At 34.8% G+C, this 27,378-nt stretch overlaps 2 protein-coding genes and 1 non-coding gene across 10 annotated transcripts; 1 reads left to right on the plus strand and 2 right to left on the minus strand.

Moving 5' to 3' along the window:
• Positions 1–2,963: 2,963 nt before the first annotated feature.
• On the minus strand, positions 2,964–3,916 carry LOC133803556 (uncharacterized). The gene is made up of 4 exons (XM_062241642.1): positions 3,740–3,916; positions 3,465–3,651; positions 3,248–3,346; positions 2,964–3,157 (listed from the first exon to the last, which is right to left on the minus strand). The coding sequence occupies exons 1-4, from the start codon at positions 3,760–3,762 to the stop codon at positions 3,059–3,061; spliced, it is 408 nt and encodes a 135-aa protein (XP_062097626.1). The 5' UTR covers positions 3,763–3,916; the 3' UTR covers positions 2,964–3,058.
• Positions 3,917–6,621: 2,705 nt separating this feature from the next.
• LOC133803557 (uncharacterized) lies at positions 6,622–22,440 on the minus strand. Of its 8 annotated transcripts, none has more exons than XR_009878053.1 (4): positions 22,112–22,421; positions 16,624–16,883; positions 16,398–16,470; positions 6,622–6,892 (listed from the first exon to the last, which is right to left on the minus strand). XR_009878053.1 is itself a non-coding variant. In XM_062241645.1 (3 exons), the coding sequence occupies exon 3, from the start codon at positions 10,063–10,065 to the stop codon at positions 9,172–9,174; it is 894 nt and encodes a 297-aa protein (XP_062097629.1). In that variant the 5' UTR covers positions 10,066–11,463; positions 16,398–16,470; positions 22,112–22,433; the 3' UTR covers positions 7,485–9,171. The 8 variants fall into 8 exon arrangements, 3 of the variants coding, with proteins under 3 accessions (XP_062097629.1, XP_062097628.1, XP_062097627.1); XR_009878054.1 differs by lacking the exon at positions 6,622–6,892 and adding an exon at positions 10,752–11,463; XR_009878052.1 differs by lacking the exon at positions 6,622–6,892 and adding an exon at positions 12,617–13,069.
• Positions 9,428–9,534, plus strand: LOC133807677 (small nucleolar RNA R71). The gene has a single exon (XR_009879577.1). It is a non-coding gene; the product is annotated as a small nucleolar RNA R71 (small nucleolar RNA).
• Positions 22,441–27,378: the final 4,938 nt, after the last annotated feature.

Consider the following 27,378-nt stretch of genomic DNA (forward strand, 5'->3'; position numbering starts at 1 on the left):
ATCAAGGGCCTCGCTCGGACGCGAGGCATGGGCTCGCTCATACGCGAGGCATGGGCTCGCTCATACGCGAGGCGGGGTGCGCATCAGGGGCCTCGCTCGGACGCAAGGCGGGGGCTCGCTCGGACACAAGGCAGGGCGCACATCAGGAGCCTCGCTCGGACGCGAGACGGGGCACGCATCAGGAGGAGGTGGGGCCTCGCTCGGACGTGAGGTCGTGGCTTCTTCGGACGCGAGGCCACGCGAGGCCGATACTGCTGGGGTATGAGATTGGGCACGCGGGGCCGTCTCACAGGGATTGGTTCTGAGCATGCGAGGCCGTTGTGAGAGGGTCGCGTCCTGAGCGCCTCGTGGCTCAAGCACGCGTGTAGGCCTTTAAGGGACCTCACCACACGACTTGGTTCTTTTATGGGCGCGGAATACTGAGCGTCTACAATAGTGATCAAAGTCATCCTTATTAATAAACCAGGTTGGATCAAATTCTTGAATAGGTTGAAGTGTTGGCAGGATTGGCTGGGGTTGGGGTGGTTGGGTACGGGATGTGGAAGGTCGATTAGCGTTTTTAGACGAGGCAGCCCTAGTAGGTTGTTTTTGGGGACCCATTCTTACACAATGTATCAAATATGACAACAAAACTTTGCCAGCACTTCCTCTAATTTATAGTACTTTCCTCTACAGATTAACCCCCAAAAATACTAACTCAAAGACACTTAATAAATTAACAATGCAAGTCAAAAATCCAATTCAATCCCTTGGCACAAATTTACTTCAATTAAAACATCAAGAACATCAAAAAGGAAGACTTACATGCCTTTGAATCTTGGAGACTGCCCACTCTTCAATTTTCCTTTCAATCTTCACTTATCATCAATAGAAAAAAAAAAATTAGGGTTAGAGTAAAAGAAAGAAAGAAATATGGAATTAGGAATTAGAGGATATGGTTTAAGGATATTTTTAGTAGAAAGATAAGAGAAGAAATTTTGAGAGCTTTTGAAAAAATAAAAATTGATTTGGGATGAAAGAAATGAAAAATGAGAGGTATGGCTGAAAAAAATGATTTAAAAACACATTTACTCTTTCTGACACAGGTGCGCTGCGACCCAGGCAGAGCAAGTCACGACCCACATCAAAATTTTCCAGATTTTTTCTTCATAGGCACTGCAACTCATCCTAATCAAGTCGCGGCCCGCCCCTATTTTAAAATATAATTTGCTCTCTGACTTAGCATAGGGTCACGATTTATAACCTCAAGTCGCGACCCGCCCCCCTCCTTCAATTTTTCATACTCTCTAACTTGTTTTAAAGCCACGACATACAAGTTCATGTCGTGACTTGGCCTACACAATAATTGAAAAACATCCTTTTCACGATTTGCACGATTTTTTTTACAGACTTTATACTAACAAAATTAAAATAAATAAACTTTACAAATCCAAATTGACATTAAATAAAATTGTTTACTAATTAAAAATTAAAACAACAATGAAAATAATGTATAGGAATGCCTCCTATAGCGTTGTCGTTAACGTCATTTAGCCGGATGCTTTCCTTCTTTCATATTCAACTTCAAGTCCTCCCCTCACGTCCTTGAGAGCCATAGTGTCACGAGTTGGCCCTCGTTTCCTGTGATTAGAAATTGGTGGAACTTTCCCCCACTCATATAACATTCAAATCCTTTCACTAAAGAACCTTTTTAACTGTTGACGCACCTTTTGCATTCCAGTTTTAACTATGGATCTTTTCTTAGAGACTTCCAACTTGTTCTCTCCTTGGTTTACCACTTCAACTCTACAACACATTGGAATTTCTGTTGTTGCAAAAAAATTAAATATCACTTCCTCTTTTTGCACTCATAGCTTTAACTCACCCTTTGGTACATCGAAAAAATCCCTACCAGTTGCCAAGAATGGCCTTCCAAGTATTATTGGAATATTTTCATCTTCCTCCATATCTAGAATAACAAAGTCTGCAGAAAAAATGAATTTACCCACTTTCACCAATACGTCCTCAATCACTCCATGAGGATGATTAACTGATCTATTGGCCATCTGCAAAGACACAATAGTTGGTCGAGCTTCTCCCAAATTTAATCTCTGAAAGATTGATAGAGGCATTAGATTCATATTGGCCCCTAAATCACAGAAACCCTTTGTTTCTACTGAACCCCCTATAGAATATGGGATATTGAAACTACCATGATCTTTAAGCTTTGGAGGTAGTTTCTTCTGAAGTATCGCGCTGCACTCCTCAGTAAGTGCCACTGTCTCATAATCCTCTAGCTTCTTTTTCTTCGACAAAATTTCTTTCATAAACTTCACATAACTTGGCATTTGTTCAAGTGCTTCAGCAAACAGGATATTAATGTGTAGTTTTCGAGAATTATTTGTCAAGATTAGCCTTTCAAAACCTTTGAGGATATGGAATCCTTGGTGTTGGCTCGGGGTATTTTGGCTTCTCTTATAATGACCCAACTAATTCTAGACTTTGGACCATTAAAACTGCTTATACATAGACACTCACTACAACAAAATAGAGGTTTTATGACTTTAATTGGGAGACATTGGAATTCTACAATGTCTCCCAATTGGGGAGATGTTACTGCTAGGGTCATTGTAGGTATATATCCCACGTCTCCCATTGGGAGACGTGCCTCACTTCCCACGTCTCCCATTGGGAGAGGTTGAAAGTCAAACGTTGACTTTCCACCTCTCCCATTGGGAGACGTGGGAAGTGACTCACCTCTCCCAATGGGAGACGTGGGAAGTCCCTATGAGACATCCAACGTCTCCCACATTTAAAAAAAAATAAAGTAAATAAATTTATAATTTATAATTAATATTATTTTAATTTGATTTAATAATTAATTGAATTGAAATAATATTAATTTAAATTGAAATGATTTTAATCTAAATTTAAATTGATTTAATAATCAATTAAATTGAAAGAAAAAAATATATTTGTTAGACATATACAAGAAATACAATATTTGTTAGACATATTCAAAATGAACAAATATTGCATTGTGTATGAAGAAAGAGTTAAAAAATAAAAAATAAACCTATCAACGAGGTCGGTAACTTTGGATTATCGGCAACATATATGTCGCCCATTCTTGTCGCAACTCATCAATTTGTGCCTCTGTATATGATGTGTTTGTTAGCTGCAAGAAATATAAAGTAAAATATATTAATTAATTATTTGATTACATTTATAGTTTCAAAAATAATTTCTAAATTTTAATTAATAATACCGTTCTTAAGTAATGCCCGGGACTCGCATGTTCAATCAAATCCTTCAACATCCTCATTAAGTAGTATCCACATGCCACATTGTCCGGTTGGTGTGGACACTAATTATTTAAAAATATGAGTAATTTATTATTAAATTGAAACTTTTTAAAAAAATGCTTACATATTATTCTACTTAATTATTATAAATGTTCAAAAATGTCTGCTGAAGTTACTTACCTGAGGTTGCTTAATGCGTAGAGTATCAGGGATCTCGACATCAGGAAGATTCATAGAGAAAAAAAGATTGAAAGCGCTGACGATCACTGATACAATCTCCTCATGGTTATTTAGCTCTGAATTCACCCGATCACAACAATATACATGATAGGCATATGGTGCCAAAATAAGCAACATCCAATGTTCACTGTATAAGAAAAAAAAAATTATAGCTCAAATGTTAAACAAAGAAATTATTGATATGGGTTGGAAAAATGACAACTTTTTAAACTTACCCATGGTTCAAAGGGACAAGCATAACTTGTTCTTTTGATTTTACGTCATTGCAACGTCTGAACAGATTCTGAACACGATCATCGAATGAACTCCCTTGAGTGGCGACGATATTAGGATTGACAAATAAAAACTTATTTTGGCGACCTTGTTGTACCACATATCTGTAAATGAACCTAATACAAAAATATGAAAAATTGTTATATGAATGAATAAATAAAATTAGAAAATTAAATGAACAAACTTATTTGTGAGATATATACCTCATGTAGCTGACGACTACTGCTTGTCCAATCTTCTCCTTTCGAGCAAAATGAAGTATGTCATCCTTAAATATATAACAGTGAGACATATCCTGATCAAAAACTTCAGACTCTATGCCTAGATTGACACACTCGCCATCATCCCAATGAGATACGATATTCTGTAATCGTTCCAATGGAGTGTGGGCCAATTGTGTTGGAGGAGTTTGTTGTCGTCTTCTTTCTCGAGGTTGTTGTGTTGATGGAGCTCTTGGTCGTTGTGATTTGGTCCTACTTGTAGAGGGATTCTGTATACAATTATATCAACAATTAAAAAAATTGCAAAAAAATATAGAATTGTAAAGATAATTATGTAAAAATATGGCATCACCTCTTGAGTTACATCTTCAGATATAATGAAAAAATCCTTAGGCCACGCTATTGGCGTCCCAATGGCCTGGGCAACTATGTACATGTCCAAATCAGGATATGCAACCAGGGTAAATTGGTTTCTCGGCATCATTAAGGAGTGTCTCAAACTTATTTAGGTCTACTCCTGATCCATAATGTGCGTCGTCAATCATTTCATCTAATGGATCCCAGTTCTCCTCCACTATATTCCTCCTCACTCCTTTTGGTCTACTTGGCAGAGTTGGAGCAATCGAAGCTATCTCCCCATGGTAATACCAAATTGTGTAACTCTTGTCGATCCCATTGAAATATAAGTGTTCTTTAATCTTTTTAAGATCCATCTTTTTAACATCTCCACACTTAAGACATGGACAATAAGTAAAATTTGGGTTTTTCACATTTTCTGAACAAAACCTTAAGAACAAATCGACCTCGTTCCTATATTCCGCAGATAACCTATTCGCTGACATCCACTGTTTATCCATATATTCTCCTATGTCTATGGAAAAGAAAAGAAACAACACTAAATAAGCACGTGATAAAGTTGTATGTCTATATAAAACTAATTTTTTATTATCCTAGATAAAATCGGGCAACATTTCCCCTATAATAGTGACCTAACCATCTGCATGTGTATAACAAAACAAACAATTCAAACAACATAAAATAAGTTTCTTCCTTATAGGATGTCTATATTAAACTAATTATTTATTATCCTAGATAAAATCGGGCAGCATTTCCCCTATAATAGTAACCTAACCATCTGCATGTGAATAGCAAAACAAACAATTGAAACAGCATACAATAAGTTTCTTCCTTATAGCTCCGCAGCACACAACCAAATTTCTCAGAACCTACTTCACTAAAACACACAAGTTCTCAACCTTCTGTTATCATCGCAGCACACAATTTTAATCTCAGAACCTACTTCACTATGGATGAATATTTAAGATATTCAAACTCCTCTAACATTTGCTTAATAATATTAAAAGTAGAAGTAAGAGAATATATATGTACCTCTTGCAGTCAATAATCCAAAAGCTAGCAAAATTACTTCACTTAGTAATCAAATTCGCTATTAAATCCACAAACCAATAAAATTAAATTAATAAATAATAAATAAAACATCACTAAATATCTAGGAATATATAACGTATTATTGTAATTTTAGAAACTTAATTATCTCAAATGTGTGATTGATATAGGAATTTTGATGCAAAATACTCTCTAAAATCTCACCACAAAAATCACAACCTATGAAATTAAATTAATTAATATGTTAAACATTACTAAACAAATATCACTAAATATCTAATAATAGTAAATGATATTGGTAAACAAATAAAAAAAATCTCAATGTGCCACTAATTATAACCTCAACAAAAAATCAATATAAAATTTCATAACCTAAAAACTTAATAATCAACAAAAACATAAAAAATTTCATATATTTATATTTTATAAATTATTTAATAATTTTTTTTAACATAACTATATATATAACAAAATAGTTACAATTTAAAAAAAAAAATTCAAATATACAAAAATATATCTAAATTTCGAAATAAAAAATGATAAAAATTTTAAAAAATCATGAACATATATACTCTAATGAAATCTATACAATGTGATAGGTTAAATTAAAAAAAAAACTAAAAAATCATAAATCCCTAAAAAACTTCCATGAAAAAACCACAAAATCCTACAATGTATATGAAAAAATGCATAAAAATGTAAAACTAACACAAAATCATGTATATTACTCATCCTAATGCAAAACCTATGATTTATTTGCAAAATAATTAACAAAAAATCAAGAAAATTAAAAAAAAAAAAACTTACCTTAGAACCCTAAAAACGCAGCCCCAATTCGCCCAACTCCTCTCTGGTTTGCTCTCGGGTTCGTGTATGAGGAAGAAAAAGGCTGATATGTGGGTTTTATAAGTGGAGACATCCAACGTCTCCCACTGGGAGACATGGGACACGTGGCACGTCTCCCAGTGGGAGACGTTGGATGTACCCATTAACACTTCCCCAGCCTATTTCCAACGTCTTCCACCATTTTTAATGTCTTCCAATTGTAGCCATTAATATAAACTTTCAATGTCTTACACCATTAGACATTTAAAACACCTGATAAGTTTTAATGTCTTACACCATTGGTGTAAGACATTGTTGGGAGTCATTGTATATCAAATTTGTTGTAGTGACTATTCTTAAGAAAACATACATATGAAACATTCATAACTTCATTAAACACTATAAAGTAAAAGTTGAAGTACACAAACGCGAGGTATGGGATCCCATTGTTTTAAAAATAAAACATAACTTAAATCTTAAATAAATTTGTTACAAAACCAAGTGTAGAAAATACATATAAACATAATAAAAATATGGAAATAAATGTCGTCCTCAAATCGTTCACGCAGTCCACCGAATCCATTCTTCCTCAATACACAACCCCAAGCTGCCAAGAATCTTCCCGCCGCCGTAACTATTTTCCTGCACATATACAAATAAAAGAATGAGCCTAAGGCCCAGCAAGGAAAATCTACTAAAAGCATAAAACATAAACATAAACATAAACTATAAACATATGACTATAAAAATGTATACCATATAGAACTACAATATTAATGGACATTATGACATGTGATAAACCATCTACGTCCCCTGTCTAATATTTGAGGTAGGTTAGATCATATGATAGTATACGATAGCCCATCTAGGTCCCCTGTCTAATATCTGAGGTAGGGTATATCATAACTCTAAACATGAAAATAATAAACACTAGGGCTTGCTAACTAAACAACTATGAGCCCTAGATAAAAACATAACATAACATAAAATTATCATAACATATTATACATAAACATAACATATAAACATATAGAATCTATCCTATTTTCCTTACCAATACCGGGATGTGAGATAAGGATGGGATTTTGGAACACTCCTAAAACCAACAATGAGAAGGTGAGTATTTCTAAAAGAAGGAAATGAAAAAGAAAAGAGTCTAAACCACCGAGAAGAAGAGCTTACCGAAAAGAAACCTCAAGTTCAAAGAACTTAAATGCCTAACCATGAATGGAAAATATTGAGTTAGGATTTGAGTAAAGAAAACTATAAGAAACTAATGAAACATACAATAATAAAGTAGGAATAGGAATACCTTTGAATGCACTAGAATCGAACTACACCTTGATATCAAAAAATACACTATTAACCTTATTTCCCAAGTGTTTAATAAGCTTAAGATGATAAAGCTTATAACCCCGACCCAAGTGTTTAACACTCTAAAGTAAACCTAGCAGCTTGAAGACTCTGAAAGAAATGGTTGGGTACTAGGTCCTATTTATAGAGTTCAAGGATGAAAAGATCTTCTTTTAGCTTGAATAAAAATAATGAATTTTAATTGAAAAACATTTGAATATTCGTTCAGCAGAGACTTAAGACTCGGTCAAAAGATTCAGAGGCTTGCTAAGAGGTTTAGTGTTGAATTGAGCTTGGTTTCAAAACCATTTAAAAATCTTGCCCTAGAGCCGATATATCGCCCATGGTAGGCAATATATCCCTGAGGCTCGTCAAGAGCGTTCTTGCAAAGTTACATGCTTTCGTATTCCCTGTGTGGCGATATATCGCCCCTAGAGCTGCGATATACGGGCATACGCTGAAATATTATACACGTAATTGCACTTTTTCAGCCTAATTTGAATTGAGTAAACAGCTTTGACTGAGTCATATAACGATTTTAAATCTGCTGGCAAATTCTGGGGTTTTCAAGTATTTCTCTTATAAAACTATTCCTCAAAAATACTTAATTTCTCAATAAATATGCACATGACAAGTGTCATGGTCTTATTGGTTCTATCTAAACCTTATAGTATAATAAATATCATCTTTATAATCAGATGTATTAATCAAACCTTATGTTATAATTAATATTCTTAAATTATAGGTTAAACTTATAAAATCTGTAAATGTTGCTACGAGTGTTCAACTAAGTCTCGACTTGAACCAAAATCCAAAGTCATAAACATACTATAACTACTACTAGCTATTACTACTACTACTACTATCTAACTAGCTAAGTAAAATTCTTGGACTCTACATCTCTATCATTGGAAGGTCTTCAGTAGCCTCCTCTGTGCTGGACTAGTAACATGTTGATCTCTTGTCTTCTTCCCCTTCTCATCCACTGTAGGACCATCATACTTAGTCCTACTCCTCAAGGATATTGCATTACACTGCCCTTTAGGATTTACCTCTATAGAACTAGGAAAATTCCCTTGTTGTCTACTAGAAAACATTTTAACCAATTGACGTATTTGTGTCTCCAAATTCTTGATAGATGCCCTGGTTTAAGTCATAAACTGGTTCAGTATGTCGAGTTGTACTTCAGGTTGTGTTGTTGGTTTATTCATTGGAGGATATGGTGGTGGATGAGATGGGCGTGGGTTTGGATCATAATACGGTCTAGTATGTAGTCCATAAGTCGGTTGATAAGGGGGTTGTTGAGGTGGATGCTATGGTTGTAACCCCTGATTAATTTTCCAAGACAAATTAGGGTGATTTTTCCATGCAAGAGTATATGAATTGGAGTAGGTATTGGGTACAGGTCTTGAAAAGTTACCAATAACCTATTCCTGTTCCGAAGGCATATTATTCATGTCTGTTGAGCAACTAGTTGTGCTCGGGCATTGTTCATAAGAATGTGGTCCCCCACAAATCTCACAACTCATGACATTCTGCATCTGCATTGCTTGTACGGCAAGGTTATTCTACTGTAATTGCTTGGTTAGAGATGCCACTTGAGCAGTCAGTAAAGCAATTGGATCAACCTCTAAGACTCCTGCTACTTTCTTATTCTTACGCTCAGTAGGCCAATTATAGTTATTCATGGCCATCTCTTCCAATAATTCATATGCTTCATTAGTGCTTTCTCTCATAAATGCTCCTCCCGACACTGCATCTATAATTATCCTTGTATTTCCACCCAAACCATTGTAAAATGTATGAACCAGCAGCCACTTTTCTATTCCATGATGTGGGCATTTCCTTTTCAACTCGTTAAAACATTCCCATGCATCATATAAAGACTCCCCATCTAGCTGATGGGAATTATTAATCTCTCCTCTTATTCTGGCTGACTTCGCAGGAGGAAAATATTTACCAAGGAATTTTTGAGCCAAATCTTCCCAAGTAACTATAGAGTTGGCTTGTAATGAATTCAACCAACTCTTAGCTCTATCTCTTAGTGAAAATGGGAATAATTGTAATCTTACAGCATCATTACTCACCCCATTCATTTTGAATGTCGCACACAGCTCTAAAAAGTTTGTGATATGGAGATTTGGATCCTCATTTGGTAACCCCCCAAATTGTACACAATTTTCTACCATCTGAATAATTGAGGGCTTTATCTCAAAATTATTTGCCTCAACAGTAGGTGGACAAATGCTTGAATGTATCCACGTAATAGTAGGGAGTATATAGCTTCTCAATGGTGAATCAGCTTCAACTGCATTACCAATATTTTCATTGTTGTTCACACCATTATTTGCATTCTCAGCCATGTTGAAATCCAACCTTTTCTTTATCTTACGATTTTCTCTGCACGTTCTCTCAATTTCAAGATCTATCGATATGAGTGCCTTTTGTCTACTTCCTCGCATATACCAACAATTCCTTAAACAAACAACAACCTCGATCCAAATATGTGTAAAATATAGAAACCAAATTAGAACAAATAACAATTAAATTTGATATTAGAAATTTAGTCCTCGGCAACAGCGCCAAAAACTTGATCGTGAAAATATGTACGCAAGTGCATGCAATCGATTCAAGTAATATAGATGACAAAATAGAGTATCGTTCCCACAAAGACTATTTCCTATTCTTTAATTTCTATTTGGCATACAAATTTTAGATGAATGAATTTACTTTTAAAATTGTAAATAACTAATTAAAAGATGAAAATCACTATTAAAAAAGACCTAGGGTGTTAATTTCATCAACTTTTCATTCTACTTATTTCATTAATCAATTCTAAATTTCTTTCTTCCTATTCTAATAGCAGGTTAACATAAATCAATTCCTATTCTTTTTCAAGATATAAGATCTCATCCTATATGCAGGTTTTCTACATTTCTATGATAAATATAAACATATAGCAGGCATTAAGCATAGAAACCTAATTACTAAACAAGCCATACAGGTACTTTCATCCAATATGCAACCTATGTCTATATAACAATAGCATATTCAATTCTCATCTTTCAACTTTTGAATCAAAATCATAAATCAAGCAAATATTTATCAAGTATTTACTAGCATTAAGCACAAATTATATAGATTAGAATAAAGAAGAAAAATCAATAGAACATCATAATTAAATTAGATAGAATTCCAAATGACTACATTAAACCCTACATAAAAATATTTAGTTCATATCAGACATGACTAAATCAACAAAATAATAATTCAAAAACATAAGATTAAAAAATTTGAAGAAGAAAGAAAAATATAAAAATGCAGAACAACTAGTCTAAGAATCAAAATTAGTCTCTAAAAACGTAAAATATGACCTAATGACCTAGTTAAACCCTAAGTCTGAATTTATAGTAAAAATTTACAAATGCTTTGTTTTTCATATACCGGCCGCAACTTGGCCTTCTCTAGGTCGTAGCCCATGTCAATTTTTGAAGCTTCTCCGAATCTGCATAAGTCTTCAGGCACCATGACTAAGGCATCTCAAGTCACGGCCTATGTTCATAATGTCCCGTTGCTTTAGCCTCTGACTTTCCCTTGCACCGCGACTTATAAGGGCAAGTTGCGGCACTAAATCCTTTTAGTAGCCTTGTGTTTCTGACTTGTCTAGATTCGTAACTTATAAGCTCAAGTCGTAGCCCTAATTCCATTATTTCTCAAATTAAGTCTTTCAACCTCGTTTCTTCATCACAAACTGACTTTTACTCATCGTTGGCATCATTTTGAGTCGAACAACCTCCAAGAGCTTCGTTTTCCACCATTTTCTCTTCTTTTTACATTTTTCTCATGATTCTACCACCGACCTACAACAAAGACAAACAAAAGTTTAATCTTGCACAAAACACACATAAAGACTCAAGATTACCACAAAAACACGTTCTAAAATGACACTAAAATGAAGTTATCAACTGCTGGTACTGCGGGCTGTGGGTTCCCTTCCCTGGCCTACTGCTCTTGATCAGCCAACCGCTATGACCTTCGAGGATTCATATCGTTATTCAATCCACTCTATAGTGATCAAATCGGCCATTAGGTAAGTAATAACAATACCTCTTGCCGCCTGACGATCCAACATCAAACAAACAAACAACAGATGCAATGATAATAAGCATGCCAACACATAATATGCTTATACATGGCTCTAATAAGCACTTCCTAATATCCATCAGCAAATAACAATGCACATAAATATATCCAAACATTTACGCAAGTATAACATGGCTAATAAGCATGTTCTTTAATCCCTGCCAGTGTTAATAGTGCTAATAAGCATTTCCTGGCCTATATACAAATAATAATTCTAATAAGTGGTTCCCTTGCATTCAGAAGCAGTAACAATGCTAATAAGCACGTTCTTTATCATTCATCCCGCAGTCAAGGGCCAAGCCCTATCAGATTATCTCATGCTTCCTAGACAGGCACGCAGATAAGGCATTCATATCATGTCTAAGCAGTTCAACACATAACACATAATAGTTACTGGACCGTGAATCGAGATTGTCTTTAGTGGCGAGTGTACATGCCCAACCAGTCTTCAGGAAGCCTTAAACCTTGGCAGCACTGATACCAAGTTGGAACGTCCTCCTAATCCAGGATCGTTACACTGTGAACTTTAAATTGTGTCACACTTGCTAATCAAGTCATTTGGTTATAAACGTGTAAGTAAGGTTAACGTCAAGGGTTAGGGTTAAAATTTTGGGTCAAAGAAATTGTTGACTTTTATTTAAAAAGTTTCATACATACATGGGATCCCAAAATATTACAAACAAACATTGAAAAGGGTGTATATCCATCAAAAGTTACAACCGGCTGACCTAAGCGACAAAATTAGGGCTGCAACCATAGTTCCTCTGAGATATCCTCGGTCGTGGTGGATGAGCTGCCAGGTATGTACAAGCCACCACCCAAGCTCTCTAACTCATTGTTGGTCAAGCTTTCCTTTTCCCTTATCTGCACCACAAAGCACCCGTGAGCCAAGGCTCAGCATGAAAACTTAATCATGTGCATGAACAGAAAGTACAAATCTCCATATACTTATCTGGCATGTCCAATAGTAATAACCTAACCATACAGGCATCCAATTACAAATAAATGGTCATTGGACCATTTTGGGGCCGCTGCCCTGAGAAGTTGATCGTAGAGTCAATCCCAGGGCCCTATGCCCTAGTAATGTGACCATAGAGTCACCTGGGGCCCTCGCCCTTAGCTCTGGGTAACTAGCCATAAAGCTAGCCAAATATTTATGTTTTCAATCGACCATTGGGTCAGCCAACGTAATAGTGTGTTGTTGATTTAGGCCTAAGCCTTTCGACTAGCGCGCAGCGCGCTATTGCCGTCCTCGACTAATAAGTGAAGCCTTGATCCAGGTATTCGAATATCAATGCAGAAACAAGATATGGATAGGCATACCTGAACAATACAAACACACATACAAATTAATCACATAACATCATAAAGTAACCGTAGTCATAGTAATAATCATGCTTATTTAACGTCGCCAAGCCCTAGCCACGCAAACCATGCGAACATTCATGAAACACTTAAGCAGGTATAGAATATTCAAGTATGTTCAATCAATAAATGGAATGATAACTTAATCATAATAATTCTCAGGGACCCAAGCCCTATTCATAATTATTATTCACAGTCGGACCAAGCCCTAATCACATATAACAAGTATTGGCTGCAATTTTATTACCACAGGTCCGAGTATGGCGTAAAATAAGAGCAACCCTCGAGCATAATCCCAGTTCTGAGCCCCTAGCGATAACCTAGTCTCAACCATAATATAGGATTCCATCATTAATGAGCAAATAAAGGCTTCCAAACCGAGTCCTAGCCTCTAAGAGCTCGAATTCTACTAAACCGGGTAGTAGAATCGATCCTGAGCCCTAAGGAAAAGATTGGTGTCTCTAAAAACTCACCATGGCCAAAACAGCCGAAGCGGGATGTGACTTGCCCTTGAGGGTCACGACGCACCCCTCAAGTCAGACGCCCTCCTCCCCTAAAAATGGAATATGGGCCACAACCTACCCTTGAGGGTCGCGGCGCGCCTCCGAGATAGAAGCTCCCAAGGGCCCTCGGTTCGGTTGGGTCACAGCCCCTCAAGGTCGCGAATTGGCCCTGTGAACACAGATTTCCTCCATTTTTCATCAGCCAAATTCAACCAAAATCATCCCAATTTCACCCTAAAATAATAATTCAATTATCATAACAATTTTAATATCTTCCTAGCAACAAAACCAAACTAAAATCTAGTTTAAAATCCAATAAAAAATCAAACTCTTATACATGATCCACAAGCTCAAGAACACTTGAAACTTTAAGGAAAACAAGGTAGAAATGGTTCTGAAACAAGATTAAGGTATTACCTTAGCTATAAATGGTGATCCCCTAGCCACAAGCTATCCAAATTCTCTTCTCAAGCCTTCAATTCCTTAGTTTCCATCCAAAATCTACGTAGTTCTTCAAGAAGTTACTTAGGGAAGCTAAGAGAGAAAGAGAGAGAGAGAGAGAATCGGTTCAGTGAGGTTAAGTGTTTATGTTTTTTTTCCTTGAGGCTTAAACGACTTAAGCTAATCCCGAGGCTCAGGGTCGAGGGAAAAATGGTCAAAATCCCTAGTGTTCCTTCCTAATCTCGCTAACTCCAAATATATCCTCAATTATTCATTTCCATTACCCAATAACCAATTTAATGCCAAATGCCTAGAATAACCCTTAACTCACCCCGAGTCGGGTATTGGGTCCCTTTTTTACTCTCCTGCTAACTTGCTCTCTAGGATCGTCTCGTGCCAAGTAACCCAAATAAACCCACATAATAATGTGGCCTCTTACATATATCACATATATGAACAAACATACAATTATGCCCATAACAGGCCAAATTATGAAAGCTGCCCTTCTAATAAGAAACGGGCCCACATGCATATTTCATATCCCTAAACAAGCAAAACTAGTTATATTATCATATAACTCACATAATCACTATCAAATATATCACATAAACATATAATTCCATATATTTCCATCCTAGCCCCCTAATCAAGGGCCTAAGCCTTATTAGGTAATTTTGGGATGTTACAACTATCCCCTCTTGATAGAAATTTCATCCTCAATATTTTACCTGAACAGCTCAGGATACTGAGTCTACATATCTGCCTCCAGCTCCCAGGTCGCTTCCTCGACCCTGTTGTTCCTCCATAATACCTTAACTAAAGGTATAGTCTTGTTCCTCAGGACCTTTTCCTTCCTGTCTAAAATCTGAATCGGTTGCTCCTCATAGAACAAGTCTACCTCCAGTTCCAGATCCTCGTAACTCAGTACATGAGTTCCATCTGACACATACTTCCCCAGCATGGAAATATGAAATACATTATGCACACTAGACAGTGCAGGGGGTAAGGCTAACCTATAGGCCACCTGGCCGATCCTCTCCAGGATCTTAAATGGTCCCACAAACCTAGGGCTCAACTTGCCCTTCTTCCTGAACCTCTTCACCCCTCTCAGAGGTGAAACCTTAAGGAAGACATAGTCATCCACCTGGAACTCCACGCTCCTCAGCCTTGGGTCTGAATAGCTCTTCTGTCTACTCTAAGACACGAGAATCCGAGCTCTAATCTTCTCAATAGCCTCAGTGGTCCTCTGAACTACTTCAAGACCCAAATATTTCCTCTCAGCCATCTCATCCTAGTGAATGGGTGATTTGCACTTCCTATCATACATCATCTCATAAGGCGTCACTCCAATGGTAGACTTATAGCTGTTGTTATACGAAAATTCTATCAGAGGAAAATATTTACTCCAGGACCTTTCAAAGTCCAACACACATGCTTTCAACATGTCCTCCGATATCTGGATAGTCCTCTTAGACTGACCATCAGTCTGAGGATTATAAGCTATACTGAACTTTAGCTGTGTACCCATCGTTCTTAGTAAACTTCCCCAAAACTTGGAAGTAGCCCTATCTGACACGATAGACCTCAGAGTCCCATGAAGGCGAACTATCTCTCTCACATAAAGGTCTACATACTGGTCAACCGTATAATTCATCCTCACTGGTAGAAAATGAGCTGATTTCATATATCGATCAACGATGACCCAAATAGAATCATGCTGGCCCACTGTCCTGGGCGACCCTACCATGAAATCCATAACAATAATCTACTTATATCGACATACAATCATAAATAAATGGTCATTGGACCATTCTTGGGTTGCTTCCTTGAACTGTTGACCTTAGAGTCAACCCAGGGGCCCTATCCCCTAGCTATGTGACCATAGAGTCACTTGGGGCCCTCGCCTTTAGCTATTGGTAACTAGCCATAGAGCTAGGCAAACACTTTTTTTTTCCATTGAACATTGTCGGCTTATGTAATAGTACGTTTTTGGTTTAGGCCTAAGCCTTTCGACCAGCGCGCAACACGTTATTGCCGTCCTTGACTAATAAGTCATGCCCCGATCCAGGTATTCAAATATCAATACAGAAATAGATATGGAAAGGCATACCTCAACAAGACAAGCACGCATACATATTAATAACATAACATCATCAAGTAACTGTAATCATAGTAATAATCATGCTTATTTAACGGGGTCAAGCCCTAGCCACGCAAACCATGCGAACAGTCATGAAACACTTAAGCAGGTATAGAATATTCATAGCCCTATTCATTATTATTATTAACAGTCGGGCCTAGCCCTAATCACATATAACACATATTAGGTGCAGTTTTCTTACCTCAGGTCCGAATATAGTGTAAAATAAGAACGACCCTCGAGCACGATCCCGGTTCTGAGCCCCTAGCGATAACCTAGTCACAGCCATTGTATAGGATTGCATAAATAATGAGAAAATAAAGGCTTCCAAACTTAATCCTAACCTCTGGGACCTCGAATTCTACTAAATCAGGTGGTAGGATCGATCCCGAGCCCTAAGGAAAAAATTCCCATCTCTAAAAACTCACCATGGCCAAAACAACCCAGGCAGGCCGCAACCTGCCCTTGAGGGTCGCGGTGTGCCCCTTAAGTCAGAGGCCCTCCTCTCCTGGAAATGGAATACAGGCCACGACCTACCCTTGAGGGTCACGGCGCGCCTCCCAGAACAAGGCCCTGGGTTCTATTGGGTCGCAGCCCCTCAAGAACAAGGCCGCGACTTGGCCCTGCGAACCTCGATTTCCTCCATTTTTCATCAACCATATTGAACCAAAACCATCCCATTTCCACCCTAAAACAATAATTCAATCATCATAACATTTGTAATATCTTTCCAGCAACAAAACCTAACTAAAATCTATATTAAAAACCCACCAAATGTACTACAAACTTTCGTTTATGCAAATTTAAGTAGTCATTTTTTTTAAGATTGGCAGGGATGTTATAATAAGCATGCAATTCGAGCAAAATTATGCATAAAAACTACATGGATAACAAGTGTAGAAATGCATAAGAACTCAACAATATTTGTGTGAATTAAACAAGTATAACAGCTATAAATGATAATTGCTCGAAAAATTTAGACACTTAATAAATTTAAGCATACTGTCGTAAAAATAATGATATATATATGATAAAAAGATAATTAAATGCTTATGAAATTGAGCATGTAATTATCTTTGGTCGGAGGGCCTCAAACCCTTTCAAAAAATGAATGCTAGAAAAAATTTGAGCATTAGATTGTCTCTGCCCCAAGGGCCTTAATTATAGAATATGGTCTGACAGCCTTAAAGAAAAAAAATAAAAGATAAATAAACTATGAGCAAAGGATGTTGACAAAACTCCCTTAGGATGCTCCTCCCCCAGATATAGCTCCTCCTCCCGACGTAGCCTCATCCCCTAGTTTATCATCAGGGACCCACCAAATTTGTAGTATGGACAGCCTCTTCCAAAACAAGTTGGGCTTTAAATTTCTCGATGCAGGCATTCGAGCTTTGTGTAGGAAATAGAAGCTCGTATCAGGGTCGAAGCACCAAACTCAGTAGCAGGCCAGCTCGGAGTAATAAGCTTTTTTGTGTTAGGAATTGTGCCCTTGAAAGCATATGTGTTGGACAATGTTTTATTAAATAAATAATTAAGATTAATTTTTGCATATATTAATTGTTTGTTATTATTATTTGAATAATATTATATGAATATCATAAAACTCTCAAATTTTTTATTGTGACTACAATCTTGTATAGGTACGAGAGGATTAAGATTGTAAGGAACGAATTTAAATAGTTCGCAGTAAAATAAAATTATATGGAATCTTTGGATTAAATATTGTAAGTATGGTTCACTAGCATTATGAATGCAAGTAATCTAGATCTGAATTACTGGTGTAGTAGGACATCTTAGTGGAGGTACTTTGTATAAAGTGGTTATACATGAACGGGACCCGATATGTTATTAATACTTAATAATATCGTTTACTTTATAAGTATTAATTAAACCTATCAATAACATGATCATATACAAATTGATCTTAATCCTGAAGTTATTATGAACTCATGTTTATGTCACATGAGCTCTTTGATTCACTCGTTATGGTTTGTCAAAATGAACAGGATGAAAACTTTTGTTTTGGGAACTCATTGATGTAAATGGCTGGGGAAATAATATATAGATATGGAATCTATACCTTTCCGAGAGGAATTGAATATTTGTTCTCTTAAGGGTTGGTTTTTGGAACTGAAAGGTTATTGAGCTCAAATTCATATATCAGTTTATGAACTAACCTTCACTAGTAAAGTGAATGGTACTTAAGGAAACAAGAAATAATTAAAGAGGTAAAATGGAATCATATCCATACTTTAATTGTAGAGTCCAAGAACTTTACTTAGCTAGTTAGATAGTAGTATTATAGTATTTATAGCATTATCTTTGTAACTGTGGATTTTTGGTTCAGACCAGGAATTATTTGGACACTCATAGTAGTACTTATAGATTTTCTAAGTTTAATCTATAGTTTAAGAATATTAATTTTAACCTAAGGTTTGATTAATATGACTGATATTAGGATGATATTTATTATACTATAAGGTTTAGATAAGGACCAATAGGATTTTAAGCACATGTTATGAATGGGTGATTAAGGATTAAGTATTTTGAGGATTAAATTTAATAAGGGGTAAAGTTTGAATGCTATAAGGTCAGTCAGCAGCTTTGAATACGTTGAGGGCTTAGTCAATGCTGTTTACTCCATTCAAACTTAGCTAAAAATGTGTAATTTTGTGTTTAATTAATCAGCGTGTGCCGATATATCGCAGCTATAGGGGGCGATATATCGCAGCACGTAGATACGGAAAACACGAGACGATGCACGACAGCCTCGGGCATACTGGCCCAGGCGATATATCGCCTACAGGGGGCGATATATCGCCTCCTTCAGCATATTTTGAAACATTTTGAATTTCTTTTCCATTCAGCCATTCAACCTCTTGATAAGTCCAGCACCTTTTTGAACGAGTCTTCAGCCTCTGCTGAACGATTATTCAAATTATTTTCACCTAAAAAGCTATTATTTTTATTCAAGTAAAATTTAGATCCTTTCATTCCTAAACTCTATAAATAGGACCTAGTACCCAGCCATTATTCATCTTTTGCTCTAAGTTCAGAGGCTGAAAGTGCTAAGTGAGTGTGAGAGTGTAAACACCTGGGTTGGGGAATCATAAGCTTGATCATCATAAGCTTATCAAACACTTTGGGAAGTAAGGTTTTATAGTATTTCGGTTTGAGGTGTAGATTGGTCTTACAAGTCTTCAAGGTAACCCAAAACTTTAGTTCATTGGTTTTATGTCTTCTACTCAGTCTTCTAACCTTATTCTTATTTTTGGTTAGGAAATCTAAGAACTTGCACATAAGTTTTTGGTAAGTATGTTTCTCAAAGGTTTAGTCATGCCATTCATTCCATTCTTTCCATTACTTTTTCTTCAATCTACTCACCCTGTTATATATGGTTTTAGGAGTGTTCCAAAAGTCCCAACGCTCTCCTCTTATCCCGGTAACTTTGGTAAAAAAAATAGGATAGAATCTATATGTTTTATGTTTATGTTATCTTAAGTTTTATGTTATGAAATATGTTATAAAATATGTTATGAATATGTATGTTTGTAGGCTTGGGCATATGACCCATATGACTAACAAGACCCCAAATAGATTATGGGCATATGACCTACTTAGCTAGTAGGACCCCACTAATCTCATGGGCATATGACTTGTTTAGTCTATGGGACCCCAAGTAATAATGGCCATTATAGTATGTGTATGATAAAGTGTTATGTTATGTCTTTATGTTTCTTATGAAATTTACGTTTATGAAGTATGTGTTAGATTTTCCTTGCTGGGCATTAGGCTCATTCCTTTTTGTTTATATGTGCAGGAAAATAGCTTTTAGTGGCGGTAAGGTTCGTTGATGCTTGGAGATTGTGTATCGATGGTGAATGGAATTCAAGGAGTCGAGAGTTCGATTTCGAGGATGTAGTCTTTTATTTATGGGTTTATGTGTAATTTTTCCGCACTTTCTATGGAACTCCTTTATTTTAAATTATGTTTTGTTTTTAAGACAATGGGATCCCATATCCTTCTTGATATTTTTTGTAAGTAACTCTTATTTTTACAAGTTTTCTAATAAAATTATGGTATTTTCGCAATGTAAGCTTTATTAAGGATTTGTATGTATAGTTTTGTTAATGGTCCAAAAGTCTAGAGTAGTTGGGTCATTACATTAATTATGAACCATTGATAAATGATTGAATTGTGTGTAATGATTAAATTGATGGACGTTTTTTACATGTAAAAAGTACTCAATAATTAATGGTCTATAATTGCAAAAGTGTAGTCTCATATTTTTAGTGAACTAATATTGAGATTAATAAATTGAGGTTATTATATTAAAGAGTTTTAATTAATAATCTAAATTTATTGGAGCTTGAAATTATAGGTCCATAGGTCCCCAAGATGGCTCTATCAACATTATTCAATTTAAGAACTAAAACCGGAAAAATTAGGGAAAGTGCATATTTGGAAGAAATTTAATCTTCGAGATCAAAGATGTGGATAGACATCTTAGCAATTATCTTTATAAACTTACCATTTGACATAAAGATTTAATTCTTACCATAATAGATGATCATTTGTAGACCAGTCTAAATCCTGAGAATTCTTGAACTCCTGTATATGTTCATTGGATCTTTCGATTCACTCATTAAGGTTTCTTAGTATAATGAGGCTAATTAATATTGTTTTGGAGATTCAATATCATGAATGGCTGGGAATAAGATTTATAATAATGGAATCTATACTTTCTTAACAGATCGAATATTGGTTCTCTTAAGGTTTAATTATGGAACTGAATAGTTATTAAGCTCAAATCTTTAATTTTATTGTAGATTAATTATTCGCTAGTGAATTAATGGTACTTAAGGATCAAGAGGTAATTAGAAGGCTAAAACGGTAATCTTGACCAGCTCTGATTAACAAACCAATAAATGGAGGACATATCTATATTTATTGGTTATATCAAGGGACTACAAGAGAAAACTCTGTAAATATAATTCTATAAATACTTAGAGTGCAATTTCATATTTATAGTTGAGTAATCATGGAACTAATAAATAAGATTATTAGAATAAAGAGTTTAATTAATAAATGATTTATTGGAGTTTCTCCATGGTCCCCAGATCACCTCTCTCCTATAGTGTCAATGGTAGTTTTATGATTCGATTTGGGAGACATTAAAAGTCTACCATGTCTCCCATAAGGGGAGACGTTGTAGTGAGAGTCATTGTAGGTGTAGATTTAACGTCTCCATATGAAGACATAAGAGATTTTTAATATCTTCACTCGGGAGACATTATAGGGTGTCAAAACACTACGGGCTATAACGTCTTCCCTTGGGAGATGTGAGATGTCTATAAAGTATCCCTAGGGAAGACATTATAGTTGTTCTTTTTTATATTTTATTAAATTTTATGTTTTGTAATTAATATTAAATATTATTTAATTAAATAATAAAACTAAAATCAAAATTATTATTTAATTATATATTAAAATTATAGAACAATATTCCAAAAATAAAAAGCCAAAAACAAATTCCAATCAAACCTTTCATTCATGATAAAATACAATTTCTAATCCACAAATATACATACCCATTAAATTCTTAAAAAAACTCAGATTTGTAGAAAAAAAATATAAAAACTAGGTCTAATTCACCAACTTCAAGCAAACACCAAACTCAGTCTGCAACAAATATACAATCAAGAAAACAAACTAATAATATTTCAGATTGAATAGGTCAATACAAAACCAACCTAAGAAAATTACCTTAATTTCTCTAAATATATTTATATATGTGTGCTTACAAATTCATATGGATATATGCTTGAAAATCTATACAATATAACAAATAGGTTCAATCTAAGAAAAGCAATTTCTGCAACTAAAAGAAAAAAGATGTCGAAGCCAATAACTTACCACTCCGTGTCTATGGCAAAGATATTCAGCTCCACCCTTCTGCCCATCGTCGACTAATCGCCGCTATGACCACCGTATGTCGCCGCTGCGAATCACTGCACATCGCCATTGCTAGCCACCGCACGCCACTGCAAGTCTAGCTGTGGTCTCCCATGGATGTGTGAGAAGAAGATAGAGGAGACACGGAGCTCTAGAGGATATGATTTGAGAGAAATAGAGAGAAAGATGAAGGGGGCGGCTGAGAGGAGAGAAGCACATATGAGAGAAAAAGAGATTTAGGCTTTTTTTTCCTTTGTTAATATTTTTAAATATAAGACGTTTTAAATAGATAAGAGAGAGAAATGTGGGTGCATTTATTAATATTCACTATTTTTTTATATAAAAAATATATTTATATATATGTGTGATTAAGAGAGAGAGTGAAGGAAACGTGGGTTGTCAACGCTTTATTCTGAAAAAAAGTAAGAAACGTGGTTGCGTGAGATTAATTAATATGGTCATCATGTATTATTTATATATATATATATAATATATATGTCAATTCTACCTAGGGGAGACATGAGAAGCATGGCACATGTCCCCACGAGAGACGTTAGATCTAAGTCCAAAATGAATGTGGTCCGCACCCAACCTACTTGCAACGTCTCCCTTTATTTTTGATGTCTTACAATTGTAGTCATAAACAAAATCTTTCAATGTCTCCTAACATAAGACATTAATGAGCCCGTCTAACTTTTAATATCTTACACTCATAGTGTAAGACATTATAGGGAGTCATTAAAATTATAAGTTGTTGTAGTTAAGGATGTCAAAAGAAAAATTTGTAGAAAGAAGGACTTAATTGCAAAGGAATTAATTTTCCTGGGCAAGAAAATAATTATGTGATATTTATGGGCAATTGATTAATTTTGAATCAATTAGTTATTTAACTATATAGTTTTTATTTTGAAAAACTATATGTTCAAATAAATATTAATCATGTTTGGATTAATATAGAGAGATTAATAATTATCTTATTTATAATAGGATATTTATTTATTTAAATGTTTTAAGATAAAGTTAATTTTTAATTAACTGATATTTATTTTGAGATAAATATATTGTTTTAAATATTAATTAAACAAAAAAATGAGAAAATTAGTGTAAACCCTGTGGCTCACGCTACTCACTGTATTGTACAGTGAGTGGCGACACACAGGGATATTTCCTATCCATGGGATTTGAATTTTGAATTTTAAATAATTTTTTATTTAATTGTATATATTTAATTTTTTTAAATATGATTTAAATTAAATAATTAAATAGGTTATAACTGATCAGTTTTATTTTAAATAAAATAAAGATTAATTAAATTAGTTAATTATCTTTATAAACCTGAAAAAGAAGCAATACTTTTTAATAAGTTGTTTTTCCAAAAGTTTTGACTGTCAAATTCTCTCTTAGAAAAAGAAAGTGATAGATTTTTTAAACCTGAAAATCTATTTACAACATCCTCTCTCTATCAAACCTCACAAAATCTATTCACATCTTTGTGTGTTTGATGATTGGTCTGGAAGAACAAGGTGTAAGCTTTTAGAATAAGGATAGGAAGATCATTGATTTATACAAAAAGATTTGTGGACTCTTGATAGGCTACAAAAGGTAATCTCTAATCTATTACTGTTTGATTTAATATATCTTTATATGTATGATCCTGGCTAGTATTAATACATTTTTTAAAATAACGAATTCCATTGCCAAATCTGATTTTTATATTTAATACCAACAATTGTAATATGTGATGAATGAATGGATGTTTGTTAGATGAATGTTTGTTATTAAGGGTCGTTAATTATATGGTGTTTTGGGTTTAGGAATTGATCTTATTTTTTTCTAGTTCTTAAAAATTGTAAGCCATTTTAGGCATAGGATATTTTGTAATTTAATTTTATACAATTGTAAAATTATTTTTCAAAAGTTATAATCCGAGCTTCGAGCCCCAAGGTTGCTTGAGGACACCTAGGTGCATGTCAGCTACACCCATGCCCACACCAGGCACATGCAACCAGTGCCTTAGGTGCTCCTGCGCCCGAGCCTCCAAGGCCCCCAACCGATCGACCCTCGCACTAGCCAAGCGTCCCACACGCAGTTCTCTAGCGGTTGATGCACAACCACATGGAACCTCATGTGCACCTGCCTACCGCTTCTGAAGTACTTTTCGAGTGCCCCTAGTCGCGCCCCTACCATCCTGTTGGTACGTAGGTGGGTCTTGAGCTGCCCACACCAAACCAATCCAACAATTGCAAATTTTCATTACCTTACTCCTCATAAGAGCCCTAGGGCATTGGATATTTTCTTGAATTTTTGGGCTTGGCCAAAATTGTTAATTAGGATTTTAAAATTCTAATTAAATTTTGAATTAAGTGGCTAAACTTGGGTATGAACCTAACTAACTAATTGGGCTTTAATTATCCAAGTTCAAAAAATTTAAAAGATTGTTTAAAATTATTGAAGTTATATATAATTAAAAATCGGGCTTGATGACACAAATACAATGGAAGGCCCAAAAGTTGAAGATGGTGATTCTACATGAAGTCTTGGTTTTATTTTTATTTTATTTTGTAAGTTATAGCTAGTGTTGCAATTTTGCTAGAAATACCCAAAACACCCTGCTCGGATTTATTTATTTATATATTGTATTTATTTATTTACATGTTTGAATATCTTAAATGTGTTTAACAACATTATCATACATTGTAAAATGTCATACATATTACCCACACAATATCTAATTAAAGTATGCATCACATACGAGTAGCAACATGTTTTGATTAGGAACGTCTTATTTGATTATATGCTTTTATTTGATGAATTATATAATTAATCTAGCACAAGGTGGTGAAGTGATTTTAAGTGTTTATTTCAAACCTATTTGATAATTAATTTATTAGATAAGCAAATGATATTCTTAATAATTAAAGAATTTATAGACTAGATAGTTTAAGAGCCTATTTAGTAGATTTATTAAATTTTGTTTAATCTTTAAATGCTTAATGAGATTAGTAATTATTAGAATATCATTCGGTAAACTAATTGGATTAATTTAATTAATTAAAAAACATATGATGTTTTGAGAAAATACATATTCTAAAATAGTGAGTGGGAGAAGGAGATGTAATAATAACTCCAATGGTCTTCATTTTTAGTTAACACCAATATTTCATGGAATGGGCCTCGAGGCCCCTTTGTTTGTGTCCCCCCCTAAGGAAGGTTTCTGACTGTGTTATTATTCAAGATTAACTTCTTTAACTTTTAGAATAGGATTGAACGATGTATTTCAAGTTTGACTGAACCTAAGGCACACTCTGGAGATAAGTCATTAATCTAAAATGATTGGTTATTACACTCACAAAGGTTTACTAGGCTTTTGAGCAGACTCGTCAATCTTGACAAAACAAGCGGTAGTTCGTAAGTCAAAAGAGAAAATAGCTCATACTAAGTTTTCACTTATTAATTTGAGAAGTGTCTCATAATTAATTTGAAATCAGCCTGACCTACCCTAAGGCTGGTCCATTAATTGTCAAAGTAATTTATCGCGTAATTAGTAATAATTTTTTTTATGTGTTATTTAAATTTTTGTTGTATTCCTGCATCATATTTACTATCCTAAAATTATTGATATTCATTATATGTGCTAAATTCATATTGTATTATTTATTTATTTCAGCACTCATGCCATCTAATAATCATACTCTTTACGCTTTTCTCGAAACTCTCACATTTGATCTAAATGACATGCACTGTTGGTTTTCGTGAATGATGATCGTTCTCGAAACTAAGAAATTGATGAGTGATATTATTGAAGAGCCCCCGCTAGTTTCCATCCTTTTCACATGGCTATGAAAAATATAGTGATTGGAGTAAGTCCAGTCATTTGGCTCGTTATTGCTCGCTTTATAGCTTTCCTGATGAAATGATAGGAAATTATATAAAAATCAAGAACGCCTATGAAATATGGCATTTGATAATAGATGAAGCTAAGGAAGTTGCTAGGTCTAATCATTTCAAAGAAATGAAGGTAAATTTGATTTACATATATTTTTCTAGTGATTATTGTACTCACAGATTTCACTAACTATATTTTTTTGTTGTTTGTTCTTCATCACAGGTTAAGAATCTTTACAAAAAGAGGTTAACTGTGCACAAAAAGCTAGATAGAGATGGAGCTTGATTTTAGTTTAATTTAGAATTCTATTTTTGTTATGAACAATTTTAAAATTTTAGTTTGTTTTTGTTTTAGATATTTTAGATTTCTATTTCAAGCAAGAAAACTAGAGTTTAAATATTTTAGTTTATGAATGGTAATGTGATTATTAATTAGAAACTTTCTATTTCTATGTTGCATGAACAAGGTTTTGGTATTTCTTTCAATAATAATTCGATTGTTATCTCAAGATCTAGTATTGAAATCTTTCATGCAAAATCCGTTGATGGGTTGTATAAACTGAAGGCAAAAGAACAATCAATCTACAACTCTTAAATGTTTAAAGTTGCTAACCCAAGATCTATTAAACGTCAAAAGACTAATTCCGAGAGTGAAACATATCTATGGCACTTGAGATTGGGGCATATTGGTTTTGGATAGGATAAACAGGTTAGTAAAGGAATGTCCTTTAAGAGAAATAATTGTCGGTTATCTTGTAGTTTGGGAATCATGTCTAGAAGGCAAGGTGACCAAAAGACATTTCTTTGCAAAAGGTACGAGGGCCAATGAACCACTCCAACTTGTACACATTGATGTGTATGGTCCACTTAATTTACAAGCAAGAGGAGATTTGGTTACTTCCTCACTTTTATTGATGATTATTCAAGATATTGTTACCTATAATTAATGCAAAAGAAATCTGAAACTTTTGGAAAGTTTAAGGAATTCACTAAAAGTTCTTCGATATAATAGAGGAGGAGAGTACTTGGATTATGAATTTGATGACAACTTGTGTGAGCATGGAATTAAATCCCAACTCACAACATGTGGAATGCCACAGAAAAATGGTGTTTCAGAAAGAAGGAACAGGACGTTATTAGACATGGTTAGATCAATGATGAGTTATTTATCATTCCCATTGTCGTTCTAAGGCTATGCAATTCAATGTGTAATGTACATATTGAATGTTGTTCCATCAAAGTTTATCCAGAAGGCACCGTTAGAACTATGGAATTGTACAAAGCCTAATTTACACCTTTTTCATATTTGGGGGTGTCTAGCACACGTGCTGAAAGGAAAGACT

This window comes from Humulus lupulus, chromosome X (assembly GCF_963169125.1).
Source record: "Humulus lupulus chromosome X, drHumLupu1.1, whole genome shotgun sequence".
NCBI lineage: Eukaryota > Viridiplantae > Streptophyta > Magnoliopsida > Rosales > Cannabaceae > Humulus > Humulus lupulus.

Excerpts from the sequence above, each read along its gene's own strand:
- LOC133803556 (XM_062241642.1), bottom strand. The coding sequence starts at position 3,762 with ATGCTTGTCCCTTTGAACCATGG. Across the intron at positions 3,652-3,739 it reads CTTGTCCCTTTGAACCATGG|TGAACATTGGATGTTGCTTA; the intron begins GTAAGTTTAAAA and ends TTTCTTATACAG. Across the intron at positions 3,347-3,464 it reads TACGCATTAAGCAACCTCAG|TGTCCACACCAACCGGACAA; the intron begins GTAAGTAACTTC and ends TTAAATAATTAG.
- LOC133803557 (XM_062241645.1), bottom strand. The coding sequence starts at position 10,065 with ATGCGAGGAAGTAGACAAAAGGCACTCATATCGATAGATCTTGAAATT.